Source organism: Lynx rufus, unplaced genomic scaffold (genome assembly GCF_022079265.1).
Source record: "Lynx rufus isolate CCGP_SWC_20201006 ecotype Redwood Valley unplaced genomic scaffold, mLynRuf1.p SCAF_1, whole genome shotgun sequence".
NCBI lineage: Eukaryota > Metazoa > Chordata > Mammalia > Carnivora > Felidae > Lynx > Lynx rufus.
The window spans coordinates 188,328,043-188,348,168 of NW_025814823.1; the positions used below are offsets into that span (position 1 = coordinate 188,328,043).

The window sequence follows — 20,126 nt, forward strand, 5'->3', positions numbered from 1 at the left end:
GTTCTGCTGTCCCTTTCCTTCTTCACTCTGGGCCTCAGTTATGTCAGGATTCTGTGTAAAGCCTGTTTGGAAGATCTGTGTTGCTAACAAAATGTTTTCAGAGGACTGCTCCAAACTGTTTCTTCTTCCCTGGAAATTGGGTCCAGGCTCTTCTTTTTCTAGGACTCTTTTATCAGTATTGAGACAAGAAAAAATCTGCTCTCTGTTAGAGGACGTACTCAACCCCAACATGGCAACACAAGGGAGTATAAAAGGTATGGACACAGAGGCAGCAGATTGGGGTCCTGGTCCTAGTTTAGTGTCACATAGTCAAGTTATTGACCTCAGTATCCCTATCTGTAAAGATGAGGGATTAGCCTACAGAATTCTAAACTCCAATTTTGCTCAAATAACCTGTGGATCTAGGGCATCATGCTTGGTTCATGGGATCTTAAACAGGGATGAGTCACTTGAAACTGTGTAAAAATATTATATATCTATATTTATAGATAATTTTTTTTATGGAAGGAGAATGTACAGCTTTCTCCTTGAGACTGTACAGAGTCTCAAAGGGGTCTCTGACACAGAATACCTAGCCTCTCAGGACTCTCTTTCTTTCGTGTCAGAATTAGTGGGAGATATTTCTCCTTTTCCAGGGGTTTAAGTTGTAACAATGGTGTGAGAAAGCTATTTTCAGAAACAGGGAGAGATAAGCAGAGCTAGAAGTTGAAAGCTAAATAAAAGCATCAGAACCTGTGAACAAGTTGACAATCTTGTTTAAACTCCTGGATGCAGCCATGCCTGATACCCCTACACTTTTCAGTTACATGAACTATCGCTTGCTCCTTTTTCACTAAGCCTTTTCTATTTCAATTGCCTATAGAAGAAATGATTGATGTGCTAACATTGTTGGAGAAGGCTCCTGCCATTTGAAAAAATATGAAGTTCAGCATAGAGAAAGCAAAGAGGGAAAAGAAAGGACTGAGGCAGGTGCGTTCCTGTCATGGTTTTTGTTGAATTTCAGGGAAGAAAAATGCTCTCTGTTTTGTTCCCCATCCTTTATTTATTGTTGTTGTTGTTGTTAGCAAACTGGAGGCTTTCAGAGGCAGGAAAGATGTTAAAAATCAGTCCCATCATTACAGAGATGGGAAACCGAGATCCAGAAAGGCAATGTGACTTTGTCCAGGTCATACAGTAAATCAGTAGAATGGCTAGAAGGGAGGTTACCGGCTCCCAGGCTCCCACCTCTCTGTGTGACTTTCCTCATTGCTTCTTTCTCAGGCAGGCTCCCCAGCAGAGCTTATGAGGGTTCTTGTGCTCACGTGTGTTGCTTGGTCACATAGATCCATATCTTATCCAGAAAATTCTTCAGTCTGGGTTTCTTTACAGGTTCCATGGACACAGGTAAACAATGGAGTGTTTGGCCTAAAAGGGATGTGGGGAGGAGGTGAAAGGAACCAGCCCTTTTCTCTGCCTGGGATCCCATTCCCTCTCAAGTGACAGGCCCACCAACTGTCCTGGCCAGAGAGTCCCGGCTAGGATTGGGGTCCCTGGGACCAGGCTAGAGCTTGCCCAGTGTTGCCCACAGCAGGAGGATTAGATACCGCTAAGGGTCAAAAACAGGCAAGCAGGATTTATGGGACAAATCCACGGGCTCACTTTCAGCCACAGGGTCAGATCTGTTTAGCCCTGGATGGCGGTAATGACAAAGGCCGCAGCGGGGCCGAGGGGCTCCAGAACAACTATTGTCCACAGGACCGGTGGGACTGACGGGGACAAACCTGAAGGGGAAGGAAGAGGAGACTCCAGATCCTGCCTACCGCCCGGATCACAAACTACTCAAAGGCGCACAGGAGAAATGACCTTTAATGTCCGATTTGTTTGCAACCCCGCCCAAGTGCCATCATTCTGTGAAGTACAAGGAGGGGCTTGAGAGGTACGAAGTCACGGAGACAAACGACGCCCCCGCTGCCTCCCGGGCGCACACTCGCTCTGCCCCCGCAGACGGGCGGCCCCACGCACGCACACATGCAGACCACACGGACACCGCACAGACACACGCACGTGTACCCACGATTAAATACATGTACAGAGGGACTCGTTTGGATATATACAGAGAGAGAGACGGAAATCCCGGCCGGCGTCGGGTCCCCCAGGCTGTCAGCATGCTCGGCCCAGCTCTCCGCGCTGTACCTGGCACCCATGCCCCTGCCAGAAAAGCAGCTGCCCCTCTCCCCGCCCCCCTCCCCCCGGTTCCCCCGGGGCCCGCGCCTCCGGGCGCCGACGCCCCTCCCCCCCTCCGCCCGCCCTCCCCCCACGATGGTTTCCTCCCCACCAACCCCCCGGGGGCTCTAGAACTGCCCGGGCGCCAGGGGCATGTTGGTTTTGAAGCCCGGCTGCCCGTTAGCCACGTCGGTCGCCGCCTCGCAGCCGCCGTTGCTGGCGCCGCCGTCGGTCCCGGGGCTCTCGGGCTCCGACAGGAGCTTGAAGGTGAAGAGCGGGCCCGAATCGTGGCGGCCGCGGCGGCCGGGGGGATCGGGCGCCGGCAGGCTCAGGAGCGCGCCGGGCGCCTTCCACTCGGGGAAGGCGCACAGCTCGACGGGCGGCGGCGCGCCGCGGCCCAGGTAGCCGGGGCTCGGCGAGGCCGAGGGCAGGGTCCGCTGGCTGCCGCTCAGGCAGCTGCCGCTGTCGTCCAGCGAGTCCTTGCGCGACTGCGAGCGCTCCAGCGAGCCGCCGCGCGTCCACGGCCGGTAGGTGTAGGCGCAGCCGCCCAGGCGACGGCGGCGGCGGCGGCGGCGGCGGCCGCGGCACTGGCACCCGAGGATGCGCACGAAGGCGCGCTTGAACTCCTTGCTGGAGCACGGGTAGATGATGGGGTTGAGGCAGCTGTTGAAGTAGCCCAGCCAGAACACCACCTTGAACACGGCGTCGGGGGGCTTCAGGGTGGAGAACAGGGAGCCTGCAGGGGAAGGGGTGGGGTGGGCACGGGCAGAAAGACAGACAGCAGTTTGTGAGTAGTCAGGTCCTCTCCTCCGAGGGCTCCGCCTAAACGCGGTGCCCGGGAAGCGCTCCCGCTGCCAGGGCTTTGCCCAAGCCACCTTTCGCTGCCTGGAGCGCTCGCCTCTCCCTTCTCCAAGTGAGCGAATCCGACATTCTTTTTGGGGGGCTGGTTGAGCTAACCAGCGCCGAAACTCCCTAAAATCTTTCCTGGTTTAGCTGACCAGCACCCAACCTCCCATTTCTCTAGATATCCCAGGGCAGCGCTTACCACTTTGTATTCCAGTGATAATAATCACCACACGCAACTGCACAGCTCTTGGGGCATTGTGCTAGGCGCTTTAACTATATTGTTTTGCCCTACAAGAGGCATTGAAGCTGACGCCGATTGATTTCCATGGCAAATACGAGAGGTGTTAAAGACCTAAATGTGAAAGGTAAAACTTCAAAAGACAAAGTAAAGGAACGATCTTTTTGATCTAGGGCTGAAAGGAAAATGACTTAACACTTCAGAAAGATGAACTGCAAGGCAAGGGTGGGAGAAGGTATTTATAATGTCTAAGACAGTCAAGCCATCTCGGTATTTAGAATATATAAGGAACTCCTGCAAACCAACAGGAAAAAGAGCATTCCCAGTAGAAATGTGGGCTAAGCAAGTGAACAGGCAATTTACAAAGCGGGGAAACCTGAGGGCTAACGTATGCCAGGGTACTCAAAATATTAGGGAGTAGGATGAATAGTAATGAAAACCACAAAGAGATACAAGGTATCTGTTAGGGTGGCAAAAATCAGGGAACTAGAGAGTGCCAAGTGTGGGCAGGGGTGTGGGGACATGGGGAGCCTTCTGCCTGGCTGGTGGGGAGCACAGGCTGTGAAGCTGTACTGGAGAAGATTCTGGCACCACTTGGTCTCATCAAGTATATACACATACCTCTTAACCTGGCGGTTCTGCTGCAAGGTATAGATCTCAAAGACTTTTCACACAGGTCCACAAGGGGACACCTATAAGAATGCTGAGAGCAGTGTTGCTTATGGTGATAGACAGCTGGAGAGAACATAGGTGTTCCTCACTGAGAATTATGGAAAGGTAGCCTGGGGTAGAAGCCCAGCACAGAGATTATGCAGCAGGTAGATAAGGCCCTAAAAATGGCATGTCCATATAGCAATGTGCAAAGGCTTAAAAACATCGCTCTTTAGGAACAAAGTAGGAAACAGAATTGAGATTTACAGCATAATACTATTTAAGTAACACACCAAACCACCACACGCATTTTGCAAAAACACTTTCAAAAAATGTCAAGCACAAAATGGTTGCCTAAGGGGGTAGGCAGAGGGAAATGGGAATAAAAGGAAATAAATCAATGAAATAAGAGAGAGGCCTTACAATGAGGTGCTATGATGGAGAAACATGATTAACTCATCCCTCGAATTTGAGGTCCAAAAACATTTTATGGCATATTAAGTTAAAAACAATTTCCATTTTAAATGCAAGGCAGCTAAGACTTGGAGAGGGTAAATGACTTGCCCCAGGTTACACAGCATGTTTGTAGTATAGTTGGGATTCAAACTAAGTCTGTTTGAGTACAAAATATGTTTTTTTTAAAGGTGATTAATAATACCCTTGGTGGAAAAATGAGAAAATACAAAAAGAAAAAAGAAAAAAAGAAAAAATATTGTAAAAGCACACATAACCCTGCAATGCAGAGAAATTACATTTGGTGCACATACCTTCAGATTTTTTTCTCTGTTGTATATGTATCTTTAAATGTTTTGATATATGCAATTATACTTTACAGGACATTTTGTTATTTCAAACTATGTTCCCTAACCCTGCCACTAAGTTGGTGGTGCAGTGACTTTCATATTCCTGTCCTATCTCCTCTGTTTAAACTGTGAGCTTCCCAAGGGCCTGGTCTTCTGGATCAACTTTGATTCCATTTGGCGAATGAAGAGCACACACTCCTAGAATATCTGAATGGGGGTGGGGGGTGTCTTAGCAATCACAAATCCAAGCTCCTCTTTTGCAGATGGAAACACTGAGTCCCAGAGAGTGGCCGAAAATGCCAAGGGGCAGTGGCATAGAAGCCACAGGATAGAAATCCTTTGATTTTGGGCTACACTTGAGCTTCCCCCTTGTAGCACTTCTCCTTTTTGATTCTTTGAGGTTTGCCTATTGTTATAGGGAGCCTCCTAGTTTTCTGCTTAGCAAGCCAAGGACGGTAGTGGTGGTGGGCAAGGGTGGGGAGATGGCTGGGCTCCTGGTGCAGGGCTAAGCCAGGCAAAGGTTTACATTTAGAAAGAGGGTTATCTGTATCCGGGTGTAAGTGCTCTATTTTATAAAGTTTATTTGTTTATTTTGAGAGAGACAGAGATAGCAGGAGGGGCAGAGAGGGAGAGAGAATCCCAAGGAGGCTCCCCACTGTCAGTGCAGAGCCCGATGTGGGGCTTGAACTCCCGAAACCATGAGATTATGACCTGAGCAGAAATCAAGAGTCAGATGCTTAACTGGCTGAGCTACCCAGGTGCCCCTAAAAAGTTTTTTATTTATTTATTTTTAGAGAGAGAGAGAGACAAAGAGAGAGCGGGAGGGGGGGGAAGAGGGAGAGAGAGAGAGAGAGGCAATCCCAGTCTCTGCACTGTCAGCACAGAGGCTGACTTGGCCCTCAATCCATGAGATCGTTATCTGAGCCCCGAAATCAAGAGTCCGGATGCTCAACCAACTAATCTACCCAGCTGTCCTTGATGTAAGTGCTAATTATATGTACAAGGTACACTGATTCTTCTTCTTTTTTTTTAAAGTTTATTTATTGATGTAATCTCCATGCCCAACGTGGGCTCAAACTCATGACCCTGAGATCAAGAGCCGCGTGCTCTACTGACTGAGCCAGCCAGGCACCCCACTACACTGATTCTTCTCCCAACTCAGGGGGAAATGTGGGAGTAGGCTACATTCTGCGATTGCTTCAGATGAGGCAGAAGAGGGCGCCACCTCGTGATCTGATATGTGACAAGGCCAGCACCATTAGATTTTCACCCCACCATCCCACATACTCCTTTGGACTAAGACACTGTATGGAAGACCCCAGCTGAAATCCAAATACATGGCGTGTGAACAGCTAGTATCCATCATGGAATGAGTTGTCTCTGTCCCCAGGGAAGGCCTTGTTTCTGTCACTGAGTCTGAAGGGGATAGGCATTGGTCTTGACAACGTGGGAAACTGGAGAATAGATTTTGGAGAGAGGGAAACCTAGAAAAGCTTGGAAGCCTTGCGCGTTACCCTAGAGGATAAATGCTGATGAGCATGTGTACGTGTAGGCATGTGGTCTTTTTTTTTTTAATATGAAATTTATTCTCACATTGGTTTCCATACAACACCCAGTGCTCATCCCAACAGGTACCCTCCTCAATACCCATCACCCACCCTCCCCTCCCTCCCACCCCCCATCAACCCTCAGTTTGTTCTCAGTTTTTAAGAGTCTCTTATGTTTTGGCTCCCTCCCTCTCTAACCTTTTTTTTTCTTCCCCTCCCTGCCATGGTCTTCTGTTAAGTTTCTCAGGATCCACATAGGAGTGAAAACATATGGTATCTGTTTTTTCCCTGTATGACTTATTTCACTTAGCATAACACTCTCCAGTTCCATCCACGTTGCTACAAAAGGCTATATTTCATTCTTTCTCATTGCCACGTAGTACTCCATTGTGTATATAAACCACAATTTCTTTTTCTATTCATCAGTTGATGGACATTTAGGCTGTTTCCATAATTTGGCTATTGTTGAAAGTGTTGGTGTAAACATTGGGGTACAAGTGCCCCTATGCATCAGCATTCCTGTATCCCTTGGGTAAATTCCTAGCAGTGCTATTGCTGGGTCATAGGGTAGATGTATTTTTAATGTTTTGAGGAACCTCCACACTGTTTTCCAGAGCGGCTGCAGCAGTTTGCATTCCCACCAACAGTGCAAGAAGGTTCCTGTTTCTCCACATCCTCGCTAGCATCTGTAATCTCCTGATTTGTTCATTTTAGCCACTCTGACTGGCATGAGGTGATATCTGAGTGTGGTTTTGATTTGTATTTCCCTGATGAGGAGTGATGTTGAGCATCTTTTCATGTAGGCACGCGGTCTTAATGAGGACACTTAGGGCCTGGGATAGAGGCTGCGGACGCATAGACAGTCGTGGCAAAGGTAAGGAGGATGAAGAGCTGGAGAGAACGCATGCTGAAAACATACTCATAGCTTTGCTTGCGAGCCCCATTGAAGATGATAGTAAAATAGGCAATAAATGGCTTAATGGGGACACATCCTTAGGGACTGGCTGTTTTAAAGGATACACGGAACAACAGTAAGGCTAATGGCTAATATTCCTCAGACCCACTGTTTGCATTGTGTGTGTGCTCTGTATAGGCCTTGCGCTAAACTCTTTATACCATTAGCCCATTTAATTATCACAATAATCCCTTGATGAAGGTACTATTGTTGGTCCTATTTTATACATCAGGACATCAACATATGATAGTGCCTGCTATTTACATGTGTATACACCTGTTCATTTGTTTGTTCATTCACTCATTCCACAAATACTGAGCTCCTGCTGATGTTGGCATGAGGCCAAGGTGAGGGGGATACAGAGATGAATTGGGGTGTGGTCTCTGCCCCATGGCAGCCCACAGGCATGTGGGGAGAGAGATGTGTTAACAGGTCATTGCAACACAACACACATGGCATTATGATACAGGCATAAATGTCACTCTGTCCCCCTACACCCAAGTGGCATTTGTGTCTGGTGCTTCTTCACGTCCATCGTATTGGAAGCCTTGTATCAAGGACAATGATGGGCTGGATCTCTGCCTTTATTTTCTTACAAAGTACTCTTCAAGGACTATGGCTCTGAGAAGTGTTCAGCCAAAAGTAAGGGGATGCTGCTGACTTTTTTCACTGTATTTATTTACAGCCACATTGTGAGTTTGGACTCCCTGAACCACTTGTTCCTCTGAGAAGAAGATCATTCTTTGCCTTCCATTCTTTGGCTGCCTTTCATCATCCTTCTGCTGATTTAGGCAGTGTGATTCTGTGGCTTGAGCACAGGGCTTGGGATCACACAGACCTGGTTTTGAATCCCTTTTTTGTGTGTGTACTGGCTGTTTGACATTAGAAAAGTTAATTGGCCCTCTTAGACTCAATATTCTCATCCATAAATTGGGGACAGTATCTGTTCCATATTCTGAATACATGAAAATATCCCTGTAAAATACTAGACATAGGGTCTGGCACCTTGAAAATAATACATAGTGGTCATTTTCCAAAAATACTTTATATCCTGGCACAGGCATGAGCCTCCTCCAAGAACTCTTCCCTGATGTACCTCACCCAACTCAGATTGACTTCTTTATTCTGTACCCCACAGAAGGTATACAATCACATCTTATTCTGTTATGGTTTGCCTGTTAATGTTAAGCCATTCCAGGGCTGACTGAGTCCTCGGCCACACCCAGACTTTAAATTCCTTCTGCCAAGGGGCACCTGAGTGGCTCAATAAGCTAAGCATCTGACTCTTGATTTCAGCTCAGGTCATGATCTCCGGGTTTGTAAGATCGAGCTCCGCACTGGGCTCCAGGCTGGTAGAACCAAGCCTGCTTGGATTCTCTCTCTCCTTCTATCTCTGCCCCTCCCTCCCCTGCCCTCTCAAAATAAATAAATAATCTTAAAAGAAATTCCTTCTGGGCAAGAACCACCTCTTCATTTCTTTTCTTTTCCTCTCCAGATTTGTGTATTTTTATTACAAAGAAAAAAAAAAAAGAGGGAGCACAGAGGTTTTTTAAGGCAGTGAAACTATTCTGTATGACATTATGATGGTGGATACATGTCATTATACATTTGTCCAAATCCATAGAATGTATAACACCAAGAGTGAACCCTAATGTAAACTATGGACTTTCGGTGAAAATGTGCCAATGTAAGCTCATCCATTGTAACACATGTACCCTTCTGGTAGGGGATGTTGATAATTGCAGAGCCTGTGCATGTGGGGGGGCAGGAGGTGTATGGGAAATCTCAATACCTTGTTGTCAATTTGGGTGTGAACCTAAAACTGCTCTAAAAATAGTCTATTAGAAAAACCTCACTTACGTAAAATGAAAAAGTGATCCATGCTGATTTTTTAAAAATTACATTACGAAAAAAAAAAAATCTACATATTATAAAGTGAAAATTCTTCTCCATTCAGGTAGAGGGGACCAGAGCTCACAGTTTTATTTTTTATTTTTATCCTTTTCAATTGTTTTTTTTTTTAAATGGGAGTTATACTCATATCTTTCCCCCAATTTCTTTCTTCACTTAGAAAATATTTAAGACATTTCCCCATGTCGGGACATTATATCCTACCATCTGGATATATAGTAGCTTAACTTTCTCCAGGCTTAACTCTTTTCTAATGATAGTCAAGTAGTGATTTCCAAGTTTTGTCTGTTACAGACTGTAGTAATGAAAAGCCTCATGCATTTTGCTTTTTCCATGTTTGAGTGTTTCTGTGGGATAAACTCTTACACGAGGAATCACTGACTCAGTGCCACATTTAAGTGCTGAAAGCTAGCCAGATTGCCTTCTGAACTAATTGTACCAATTTACCTTCCTGTTGGCTGTATATGATTGTGATAGTTTCTTTACATCTCTGCAACTCTGGGTTTGGTCAGGTTTTAATCTTTGCTTGTCTGAAAGCTGAATAATGACTTTGCCCTCTTGTTTCCTTTGCATTCTGTTTTATTTTGGCCCCGTGAAGACCGTAGATCGCATGCCCACCCTGAGCAAACCTTCAGTGGCTTCTGACAGAGTCCCTTTCCTTATTAGAATTGGACTCCTTAGAATAGAATCCAGGCTGTCTCCCCAGCAGCCATGTGACCTTGGGCAAGTTTCACACTGTCCCTAAGCTTCAGTTTTCTCATCAGTAAAATGGGGCTAATAATAGTGCCATGCCTCTGGGTTATTTTGAGAACTAAGAAGATAAAACATGTCAAGTCCTTTTTAGCACTCAGGGTACCAGGAACCTGCCACCCAGTCAACTTTGCATGAATGCTAATTAACCAAATAATTCTTATTCCTGTCAATCACTGATTGGACTGGAAATCTGATTACAGAAAGTCTATGTGTGGGACCAGTGTTTGGTAACTAGATATTTCATTCTGAGTAGGCTGCTTTCCTTTTCTGAACCTCAGTTTCCCTCCTTTCGGGGAGTGGTTTCATTTGGGTTCTCTCCAGCCTTAAAATTCAGAGTCTTCTTGAAGCTGGGGTTGGAAGCCCTGCTCAGCCTTGCTGGGATGTGCCCTCTTCTCTGGACTTACCACCGAGGGGCAGTGTGGGTCAAAGACTGGACGGCGGTCTCTCGGATTCCAAGCATATTTCTGCTGCTCCCTCCTCCCCTCGCCCCAGCTGCACAGAAGCTACAGGGCTGAGGGGTCTTGTTTGCTACCCAGGCGGGCCCTGTTACAGCCAAGAAGTTGTAATAGGGAAGGCGCTGAGCCTCGTTGGCTTAAAAAAGGATCAGGACCGGGATATCCAAACAGACCTTGGGGGCCAAAAAAGCCATGAGGAGAGGGAAAGGGAATATCAACAGGAGATGTGGGTTCCTGGAAGCCTGTTCTTTCTGCTTCAGGTCAGGGTGGTGCCAGTCTCTACGACGTGGCCACCAGCTTGTGGGACGTGCCTCTGAGCCTGGCTCCCCTTCTCTTGCTCATGAAATGGTGTGGTGCGCCTTGCCCTGCATCTTACCATCATGATCACGGCCTGACAGGGCCAGGAAACCTTCCTTCGTGGAGGCTCAGAGAGGGTGAGTGACTTGTTCAAGGTCACTCAGCTGGTGATGAGCAGAACGACTGCCAGGACCTGCTCAAGTGTCATTCATTTGATTCAACAAACATTTGTGGAGGCCGTGGAGGTCAGGCGTTAAGGACCGGTGCAGACATAGGTAGATCTGGGTTCAGGTGCTGACTCTGGCTTCCCAGCTGAGCTCCTTGAGCTCGGCGAGGCCCAGTTTCCTGGAAAACGGGGATGGTGATAGTTCTTTCTGTGCGGAGGAGATGAACTGAGGCTTGGCAAGTGCCTGGCGTGTTGAGAGTACCCAGTAAGTACAGCTGTTCCGACTGCTTCAAACACAACTGTCATTGCCAATGCCGATGCTGTGGTTACTGCCAGTACCAGCATGCAAAGATGGGGAGGGTGACGGAGAGGACAGGATCTACCGTGCTGATGTGGGACCACCCACCCTACTGCTCTTTCCAATGCAGGCCCAAGGGTGGGCGCCACGTGGTTCTCGAACATGTGGAAATTGTACACATTGTTCTGGGGGAGGACCCATAGCTGTCATCATGGGCTTGAAGGCGTCAGCAGCCATGAAAAGGTTAAGGCTCACCATCCCAAGTCTAGGGCTCCCAAGCATCAGTTACTCGATTGCCTGGACCACCGGCTGCTTAATGCTTTTCTCTAGATCAACTCACTTTTGGTGTCTCAACTTAAACTTTCTTAGGAAGCTTTTTATCATTATTTTCAAATCTGTTACAAAGAAAATGTCATGGTAGGGGAACAGAAGATGAAAAGAAAATGATATTAGTATCTCTGGGTCGCTCCAGACAGTGGTGGGCCTGAGGCATGCTCTCTTTTTTAAAAAGGGAGGTTGACGGGGGTTGTGGGGTATTAACTACTTGCTAAACTGAGAGGAATTCCCCTTTGAGGAATCTAAAGGATTGAAGGAACAACTTTCTCATGGGAGAACCCAGCGCCGGGCACATGGTAGGTGCTAACTAAAATTTGCTTCATGATGGACTGAATGAGTATGTGGTTCAGAGTTTCCTGGGCCATCTCTAGCTGTCCTGCCAAGCTGTCTTGCACACCAACTCAAATCCATAGTTAATTTGAGCAGCAGTCTAAGAGCCGCCCTGGGAAACCCTGCGGCTCTACTCTAAAGCCTCTTGGTGGCCTCCCACTGAGGCCTTTTAAGCAGATCCAATGGGACAACACTTCTGAACACTTCCACCCAGGTGGGGAGAGTAGGAGCTGGAACCTGAGGGGGAGGGGCAGAGCGGCAAGCAGAAGGTGCAGTGAGCCCAGCCACACTACAAGGGCCACGTCGAGGGGTTGTGAAGTGTAAGGATCAAAAGCTAAGGCTGAGCGGGATCAGCTCAGGGAGAAGCATTTCTTGGCTGGATGTGGTCCCAGTGGTCCTTAAAGTGCCATTCAACAAAACTGAACAGTGAACACAAGTTCTCAACCCTCTGGGAACCTCCAGTCTTCAAAACCACGGGGTGCGTTTGTAGAAGAGTTATCTACCGTTTGACAAGCTCTTAACTCTGCGCCAATCACTAGGTAAATGCTTTGACCTTCCCTTGCCTTCAACCGGCTCTGTTCCGAAGGCAGCTCGGCATGACTGTGCCTGGCGCAGCGCTAGGGGGCGCCATTCCACAGGGTAGTCTGCAGCACTCCCAGGTGACGGTGGCCAACCTGCATGCGCCCCGCCTGGAGGCCGTGATTACTACGCTCAGGAGGACGGAAGGTAAACTGCTGGATGTCTCAGAGCTAGTGGGTGATAGAATTAGAATTTGAACCCAGGCTGCCTCTCACAGAAGCTGTCAGTGACCACCAGTACAGCAAATGGGGAAACAAAAGATGCATGTGGATGTGGATAAAGGACTGAAGGCTATACAGGGAAGGAGACCTCAACAGTGTTTACCCTTTGTTGGTAGACTCATGGGTGAATTTTCCCTCTGTGTGTTTTTTGGTGTTTTCCAAAAATTTGCTCCATAAACATGAATTACTTTTGTAATTGGGAAAAAGCCAGTGAATATTATTTTAAAAATAAGAAGTAAACCAAAAGACACTGTGTTTATTGGGTCCTTATTACGTGTCAGCCAACTTTGCTTGCTCTATTTCATTTAATTCCTGTAATAGCCTATGAGCAAAGTGGGATTATCCCTACTTTGCAGATGAAGAACTGGAGGTCCAGGTGGAGGAGGCACTTGCCCAAGGCCCCCCCACAGGTAATAGGAAGAAAGAAGTATGAGATGACATCTTCTGTTGTTGAGCCCAGCAGCCTCCTCTGTTAGTTCCTGGTATACCTGTGGATGCCCTGCCCTTATTCCCTTACTGCAGAGCAGAAAAGGGGCCCTTTTAATTTTGTATGTATTCCTACATCCGTAGGCATCATTAAACAGTGGTTGGAGGAATGACCAACCGGCAGCCTCGGAGACTGCCCCAGGGCATGGGGACATAATGTAGCATGTATCGGGTCTACCAGGGGCCCGGTGGCTTGTAACATCCCCCAGGGCACTGACATTCTGAGACTCGAGGATTAGAGGTTTGATTTGACTTATTTCACAGTGAGCATCAGACAAGCGGATGACCTCAGGGGAGCCAGTGGGTGGTAAAACCATTTTGATCAGCTTGTAAATAGAGTGGAACTCCTTTTCAACATGGCTCTTTTTAGGAGCTTTTAGCTACACCTATGGCCAAGCTGCGTCTCCCCAGCTGAAACAGTTTGGCTCAATAAAAACTTGAAACATTTGAAATAGTTGCTAATTCTTTCAGCACCAATTTTATAAAGGAGGTTTCCTTGGATGTGGAAATTCCCTTTGAGGAATTAACCCTGGACACTTAACCCTGGAATGAGTTCATGAAATTGTCCAACAAATATGATATCTTCGGGGCCACTAGACATGTTAAGTTTTAAAGCAAATGATGAGAACAATGATAGTCACCAGAGCCCCCATTTACAGTAACCTAAGAACCAGTTATTAGGTACTATGTTTACAAACACTTGGTGCAATCCTCCAGCAGCCCTGCTGTTACCGTATCTCATTTATTTTACAGATGAAGCAACTGAGGTTTAAGAGATTAACAAAATCATGTGTCTGGTAAGGATTAAAATCCAACTTTGAAGTCTGGGTTCTTACTCAAATTGTTTAATAATAATAAAAAAAAGAAGCTTCTATTCAGTTCCTTAAGCACCAGGCAATTTCTCCCTCAACTGGGAACAATCTCTCTCTTTGCCGATTTGTCAAAGCACTTTCTCTGAACCTAAAATATGGCATTTATCACTTCCTACCTTGAATTACTCGTCTCCTCTGATTAGACTGTGAGCTTCTAGAAAAGAGAGTTCATGTCTGATTTTTTCTTTTCCCCCAAGGCCTAGAACTGTGCCTGACACATGACAGGCACTCAGCCAACATGTGTTACAGGAAAACTGAAATGTGTTAGCCCTGGCTACTCAAAATGAGGTTTATGGATAAACAGCATCCATATCACCTGGGTTCATGTTAGAAATGCAGAACCTCGGTGAGCCAGTGAGTCAGAATCCGCTTTTAACAAGATCCCGAGGTGGAAAGCGTTGCCTTAGCTCCTGTTACAATTTTATTTTTAAAATTGTTTTCCTAGGTATCTTGGGATTTATGGATGAGTAGAGGCTGGGCTAAGAGCCACCTCACCATGGGGTTGACAGTCTTGCCCCAAACCTTCCAGTGACTCCTATGGTTTACAGGATAAAGTTCAAACTGCTTAGGCTGGAATTTAAGACCTTCTCAAGTGGGCTGCAATGGACTGAATCTTCACAACATGACTTCACTTTTCTGGCTTCTTTCCCCTTATTCACACTGTCCACTGGTCTGAGATGCCTTTCACTGTCCCCCTCTCCTCTCCATCCTTTCCAAACCTCCCTCAGAATCCTCCGACATACAACCACAGCCTCCCACTGCATGGCTTCCTTAGAAGTGTGAAAGCAAGCGGAGGGAATGAGCAGTCCATGAAGACCTGCTAAGATCCAGGAGACCTGTACACCTTACCTCATTTCACCCTCACAATAGGTGGGAGGGAGAGGTGGGTTCTCTAATTTTCAATTCTCAGTTACAGATGTGGAAATCAAGTCTCTGAGGGTACAGAACACACCCGGTGTCACCACAGCCATTAAATGGTAGAGCTGGGATTCAAACCCAAATCTGCCTGGTCCCAAAGCTGGGCTGTTTCCACAAGACAGTATTGCCTCTGGACTCTTAGAACACTTACACTTCTGGGGTGGGGGAAGTCTAGAATTGTTTACTTGTTATTGTAATGGTGTCTTTATGTATATTTTATTTAGCCATTAAGACTCCAGGATCTAGAAACCAAGAGTTTTGTGTCACTCTACCCAAGTGGTTTGTCACCTGCCGATGCTGGTTACGCAGGTAACTTAGCACCATATAATTTGAGGGGCTCACAGGCCCACTGAATCCCATCCATGAGTACCCAGGAGGTGCACAATCACTAGATTAAGAGTGTTTGCTTTTCACTCCACAGATTTCTATCATAACAGTTGTTGGACTTAGCTGAGAGTCTGTCTCCCTTATTTACAAGATTCTTGAGGCGAGGGTCAATCCTTCTCATCTTGGTTTCTCTAGCACCTAACGCTGAGCTTGCTTATAGTGAATGTGTAAAGACATTTGTTGGACACATAATCTCCTTTTCATATGCTTAGGCCAGTTTCAGATTCATAGCAAGTGCTGAGTAAGTGATTATAGGGTGATTCCCTTGCTTATACCTTGCTTCCTTCCTTTTCTTTATTTAAATGGTAACCACATGCCAATACCCAGTTGAGTTCCCATCTCCTTCCTGGAATCTTCCCTGACTGCTCCAGGCCTCCTGTTTACTTCCCATTAGAACAGAGTCTACAACACATAGGTTAGTACAGAATGCCATTCTTTTTTTTTTTTTTTTTTAAATTTTTTTTTTCAACGTTTATTCATTTTTGGGACAGAGAGAGACAGAGCATGAACAGGGGAGGGGCAGAGAGAGAGGGAGACACAGAATGGGAAACAGGCTCCAGGCTCTGAGCCATCAGCCCAGAGCCCGACGCGGGGCTCGAACTCACGGACCGCGAGATCGTGACCTGGCTGAAGTCGGACGCTTAACCGACTGCGCCACCCAGGCGCCCCCAGAATGCCATTCTTAAGGGATGTGCCTCTTGTCTCCTTAGGCAGAGCCAAAGCTCCTTGAAGATGGGGTCTGTGTCCTATACTTCTAGTACAGGGCTTACCCACTGATTAATTGATTGGCACATTACATCTTCCAGAAGGGAAGCTACCTCCTGGTTTAGGCCCGGAGTTGAGAGCAGATGGGGTGGTGTGGTTTCCACAGCACTTAAGAAGCCATCTTTGATGCCAGACTGAATGTGATCCATGCTTTGACCTCGCTGGAAAGAGCAATTTCCCTGAAGAGCACTTTTAGAAACTGAGTGTTAGGGGATCTATATGAAGGAAGCCATAAAGCTTTATAAAGGGGCATAAAAAGGAGACATGTATAAATGGGGAGACATAGCTTGCTTTAGTACAGGAAATCTCTTTTGATGATAACTTCAGTTCTCCCCAAATTAATCTGTAAATTGAAGACAACTTCATTAAAATGCCAACAGGATGGTTTTTTGTTTGCTTCTTTGTTTTGGGGGGGTATTAAATGATCCAAATATATAGAAGCATATGGAATGTGTAAGAATAACTATGCAAAAATAGCCAGGTCACTTGAAATAAATAAAGAACGATGGTATTGGGATGATGGGTAAACCCACTCCTACAGATATTAAAACCTATCATAAAACCACAGTAATTTAAGAAATCCTAGGGCAGGAAGTGCAAGAAAAGGCAGATAGATCAATGCAATGATATAGTTTGGAAAAGGAGCCAAGTGTCCATGAGAATTTTATATGCCATTTCAATGTTTATGGGAAAGAAGAGATGCTTATATAGGCAGTATTGGGATACCAGGCTAGCTAGTTAGAGACAAATAAAGCTAGATCCTTACATCAAAATAAACCCGGCTAGATCCAAGATTTTAAGTATAAAAATTATTAAAATATTAGAAGATGCAAGTAAATATTTTTATTATTTTGAAATAAGAAAGAACTTTTTAAGGATGACAGAAATCCAGGATCTGCAAAGAAAAGCATTGATGAGTCTGCCTAGACATTTCTATAAGGTTGCAAACTTTGAGAACAAAGCTAAGGGAAGAACTGAGAGAAATATTTGTAATTCAAATAGCAGTAAAAGGAATAATATTTCTAATCCTCTCTTTCAAATCAATCATGAAAAAAACAACTCAATAGAAAACAAAGCAAATCGTTACAGATAAGCAAATAACAAGAATAAGTAGAGCAGACAGCCAGTGAATTATCGAAAACATAGTAAAACTCCTTCACAAAATAAATAATGTAAATTAAACAGCAGCAAAATATTTCAGGTCTATTAGTTTGGAATAAATTTAAGATATTGCTTATGCTCAATTTGGCAAAGGTGTGGGAAAGCAGACATTTTCGTATATTCTGGGTGAGAGTGTAGACTTGGGGTGGAAAATTGGCATTATCTAATAAAACTAAAATGAGCATAGCTTTTGAACTAAGTACTCCAACGTCCAGGAATTTATCCTACAGAAGAACTCTTAAAAGGGAGGAAAAATAAAAGTATAAAGAACTGTGGTAAAGTTCCCCCAGATTGGAAATTATCTAAATTTCTAACAATAGGGGTTGGGGAATAAGCCATGTATCATCGCACAATGAAAAATCATACATTGTTAAAATGATAAGCTACGTCTACAAGGAATGATATCCATGACAGAATTAACTAGAAAAAAAAAATCAAATTTCAGGAGACAGTGTCTACTATGGTCTGATTTTTAAAATAAAATTAAAAAAAATTATGTTTATTTTTGAGAGAGAATGAGAGAGACAGCGCGAACGAGCGCAAGCCAGGGAAAGGCAGAGAGAGGGGGAGACGCAGAATCTGAAGCAGGCTCCAGGCTCTGAGCTGTCAGCACAGAGCTGGATGCGGGGCTTGAACTCACGAAGTGTGAGATCATAACCTGAGCCCAAGTTGGACGCTAAACCTACTGAGCCACCCAGGCACCCCGGTCTGATTTTTTTTTTAAGTTTACTTTATTTTATTTTGAGAGAGAGCTTGAGTGAGTGGGGGAGGGGCAGAGAGAAAGGGAGAGAGAGAGAATCCCAAGCAGGCTCTGCACTGTCAGCACAGAGTCTGATGTGGGGCTCAAACTCACGAACCATGAGATCATGACCTGAGCCAAAGTCAATTAATTAACAGTTAATTAACTGAGCCAGCCAGGTACCTCTATGATCTGATCTGATTTTTAATAAAGAAACGGTGTGTGTGTGTGTGTGTGTGTGTGTGTGTGTGTGTGTGTGTTGTGAGAGTGTATTAGCATGCTCACAGAAAAAACAATCTGGGTGAATACATACCAAATTGTTCTTAGTGGTTATATTTCTGAAGGATGGGTTTATGGGAAGACTTTCACTGTGTATTTAAAATTATTTTTGCAATGAACAAACACTGCTTTTGTAATGAAAGAGAGAAAGCAAGAGAAATTGAGAGGGAAAGAGGAGAGAGAGGGAGGGAGAGAGAGAGAGAGAGAGAGAGAGAGAGAGAGAGAGAAAGGTTTAGCCTATAGGAGAAAAAGAGCCAACAGAGGGCAAGTAGCTGGCAGACCTTTAGGCCAGACCATCACCTTTCTGGGCTCCCATTTCTTTAAGTATGAAATGGGGGGGTTGCGTTAGCTAACCTCCTCCTTCTCAGATTCTAAGCTTTGTGTTCACTTGGTTTTAGAGGTGGAATGAAAATTGGGGGAGAAGGTACAAATATATACCTGCAGCCAGAGTGTCTTTGAGCCCAGAACAAACAGGCCACGCACACTTGATCCTTCTTTCTGAGGAACATGTGAACCTGCCGCTTGGCGGAGAGGCTTGGTGTGTTGGGATGAAAGGCTCCATGAGAGAGCAGGGACAATTACTGGCCTTGGGGAATCAGATGGGGAAGTGGGCCACTCAGGCCATTAGGCCTTGTGCAATGCCTTTCATCCCTTCCCTCGGCAGCTGTCTGCTGACTTCCCTGCCTTCCTCTCTCTGACTCATCTCTCTGTTCTGTCCTTTGGCTGGTGGTGATCAAAACTTTTCCCTCTTTCCAAACTGGTTTTGCAGGGTCAGGTTGGACTGGGACTCATGGATAGCGCTGTGTCTCCTTTCCACTTGTACGGTCTGGTCTGGGACATTCTCCTCCCTGCAGGGTCCTGCGGCCTTCAGAGCTTCTCAATCACAGAGTGGGTGATGATGCTACTCCACTGTCTGTAGGGCTGTCCTGTCTTCTTGTCAGAACCCTCTCCTGCCGTTGTGTATTGTGGGAGCCAGGCACATCATTGGTCTCATTAATATAGTATAATAAAATGATTAGTCTTTGCTGCTGAAGGCCTGCCCACCCCAGATTTTAGCAAAATGGGACTTTATCTTGCTTCCTGATCTAGGTTCACGGGCACACCACACAATGACCCTGAAATTCCAGCCCTTTCTCAGGGCTCAAAGGCTCCTTACTGCTAGGAAATTTACAGGTAGAAGTACCTGGAGGACAGGGAGCTGGCTGGGTTTACTGAGGCCACATGGGAATGTCTTCTGTGAATTGCTATGAAGACAGGACTGGGTGGGTTTAATATCTACTGCCTGTGCTGTTTATATTTGTGTAGCCCAGATGTCGGCTGGGAGTCTCACTGCCCTTTGAAAGCTAGGGGGGATTATTTTGAGTGTCCCTTTTCCTTAACCTTGGAAAGTCCAAAATCCTCCCCTAAAGTCTCTGGGTTCCTAGAGTGGAACAGGGGGCTAACTTCATTCATTCCTCTCCTGCTTCTTGGGCTCCATTTCCTTTGACAGCCCGTTCTGCATATACCACCTTAAGGCAATGATCCCACAAGACGAAAATCACCCATACCAACACACCAAGCATTTGAAGCCCTGCTTAATGCTGGGCTCCCCGCTCCCCTCCTTGGCCCCTCCTGTCTCAGCCCCTCTCCTCCCAGGTTACTCCAAGAGTTCCAAATTCTTTGCTTTTTCTTTTCTTTCTTTCTTGTTTAAGGCGAGCATTGAGCATTTCTCTTCTCTCTTCTGGTTGCTCTGGCCTCAGCGGGGAGGGTTCAGTTGGGGACGGTGACTGGGGAGATGGGTTTCACTTTCCACCTTCGGCTCTAATTAAGACATTTTCCCAAAGACAGTTCCTTTCCTCACAGAAATTCTAGATTTTCAGAAATACGATGTCTTCCATCTCTTCCCATGTAAATAAATGCTCCGTTGGGTTTGATGTAGGTTTTTAGATTAT

At 45.9% G+C, this 20,126-nt stretch overlaps 1 protein-coding gene across 1 annotated transcript in view; it reads right to left on the bottom strand.

Moving 5' to 3' along the window:
* Nucleotides 1-2,330: 2,330 nt before the first annotated feature.
* ADRA1B (adrenoceptor alpha 1B) overlaps nt 2,331-20,126 on the bottom strand; it is a 51,191-nt gene continuing 33,395 nt past the window's right edge. The window contains exon 2 of the mRNA XM_047073378.1: nt 2,331-2,938. Coding sequence (XP_046929334.1) covers nt 2,331-2,938 — 608 coding nt within the window. The remainder of the gene's footprint in view (nt 2,939-20,126) is intronic.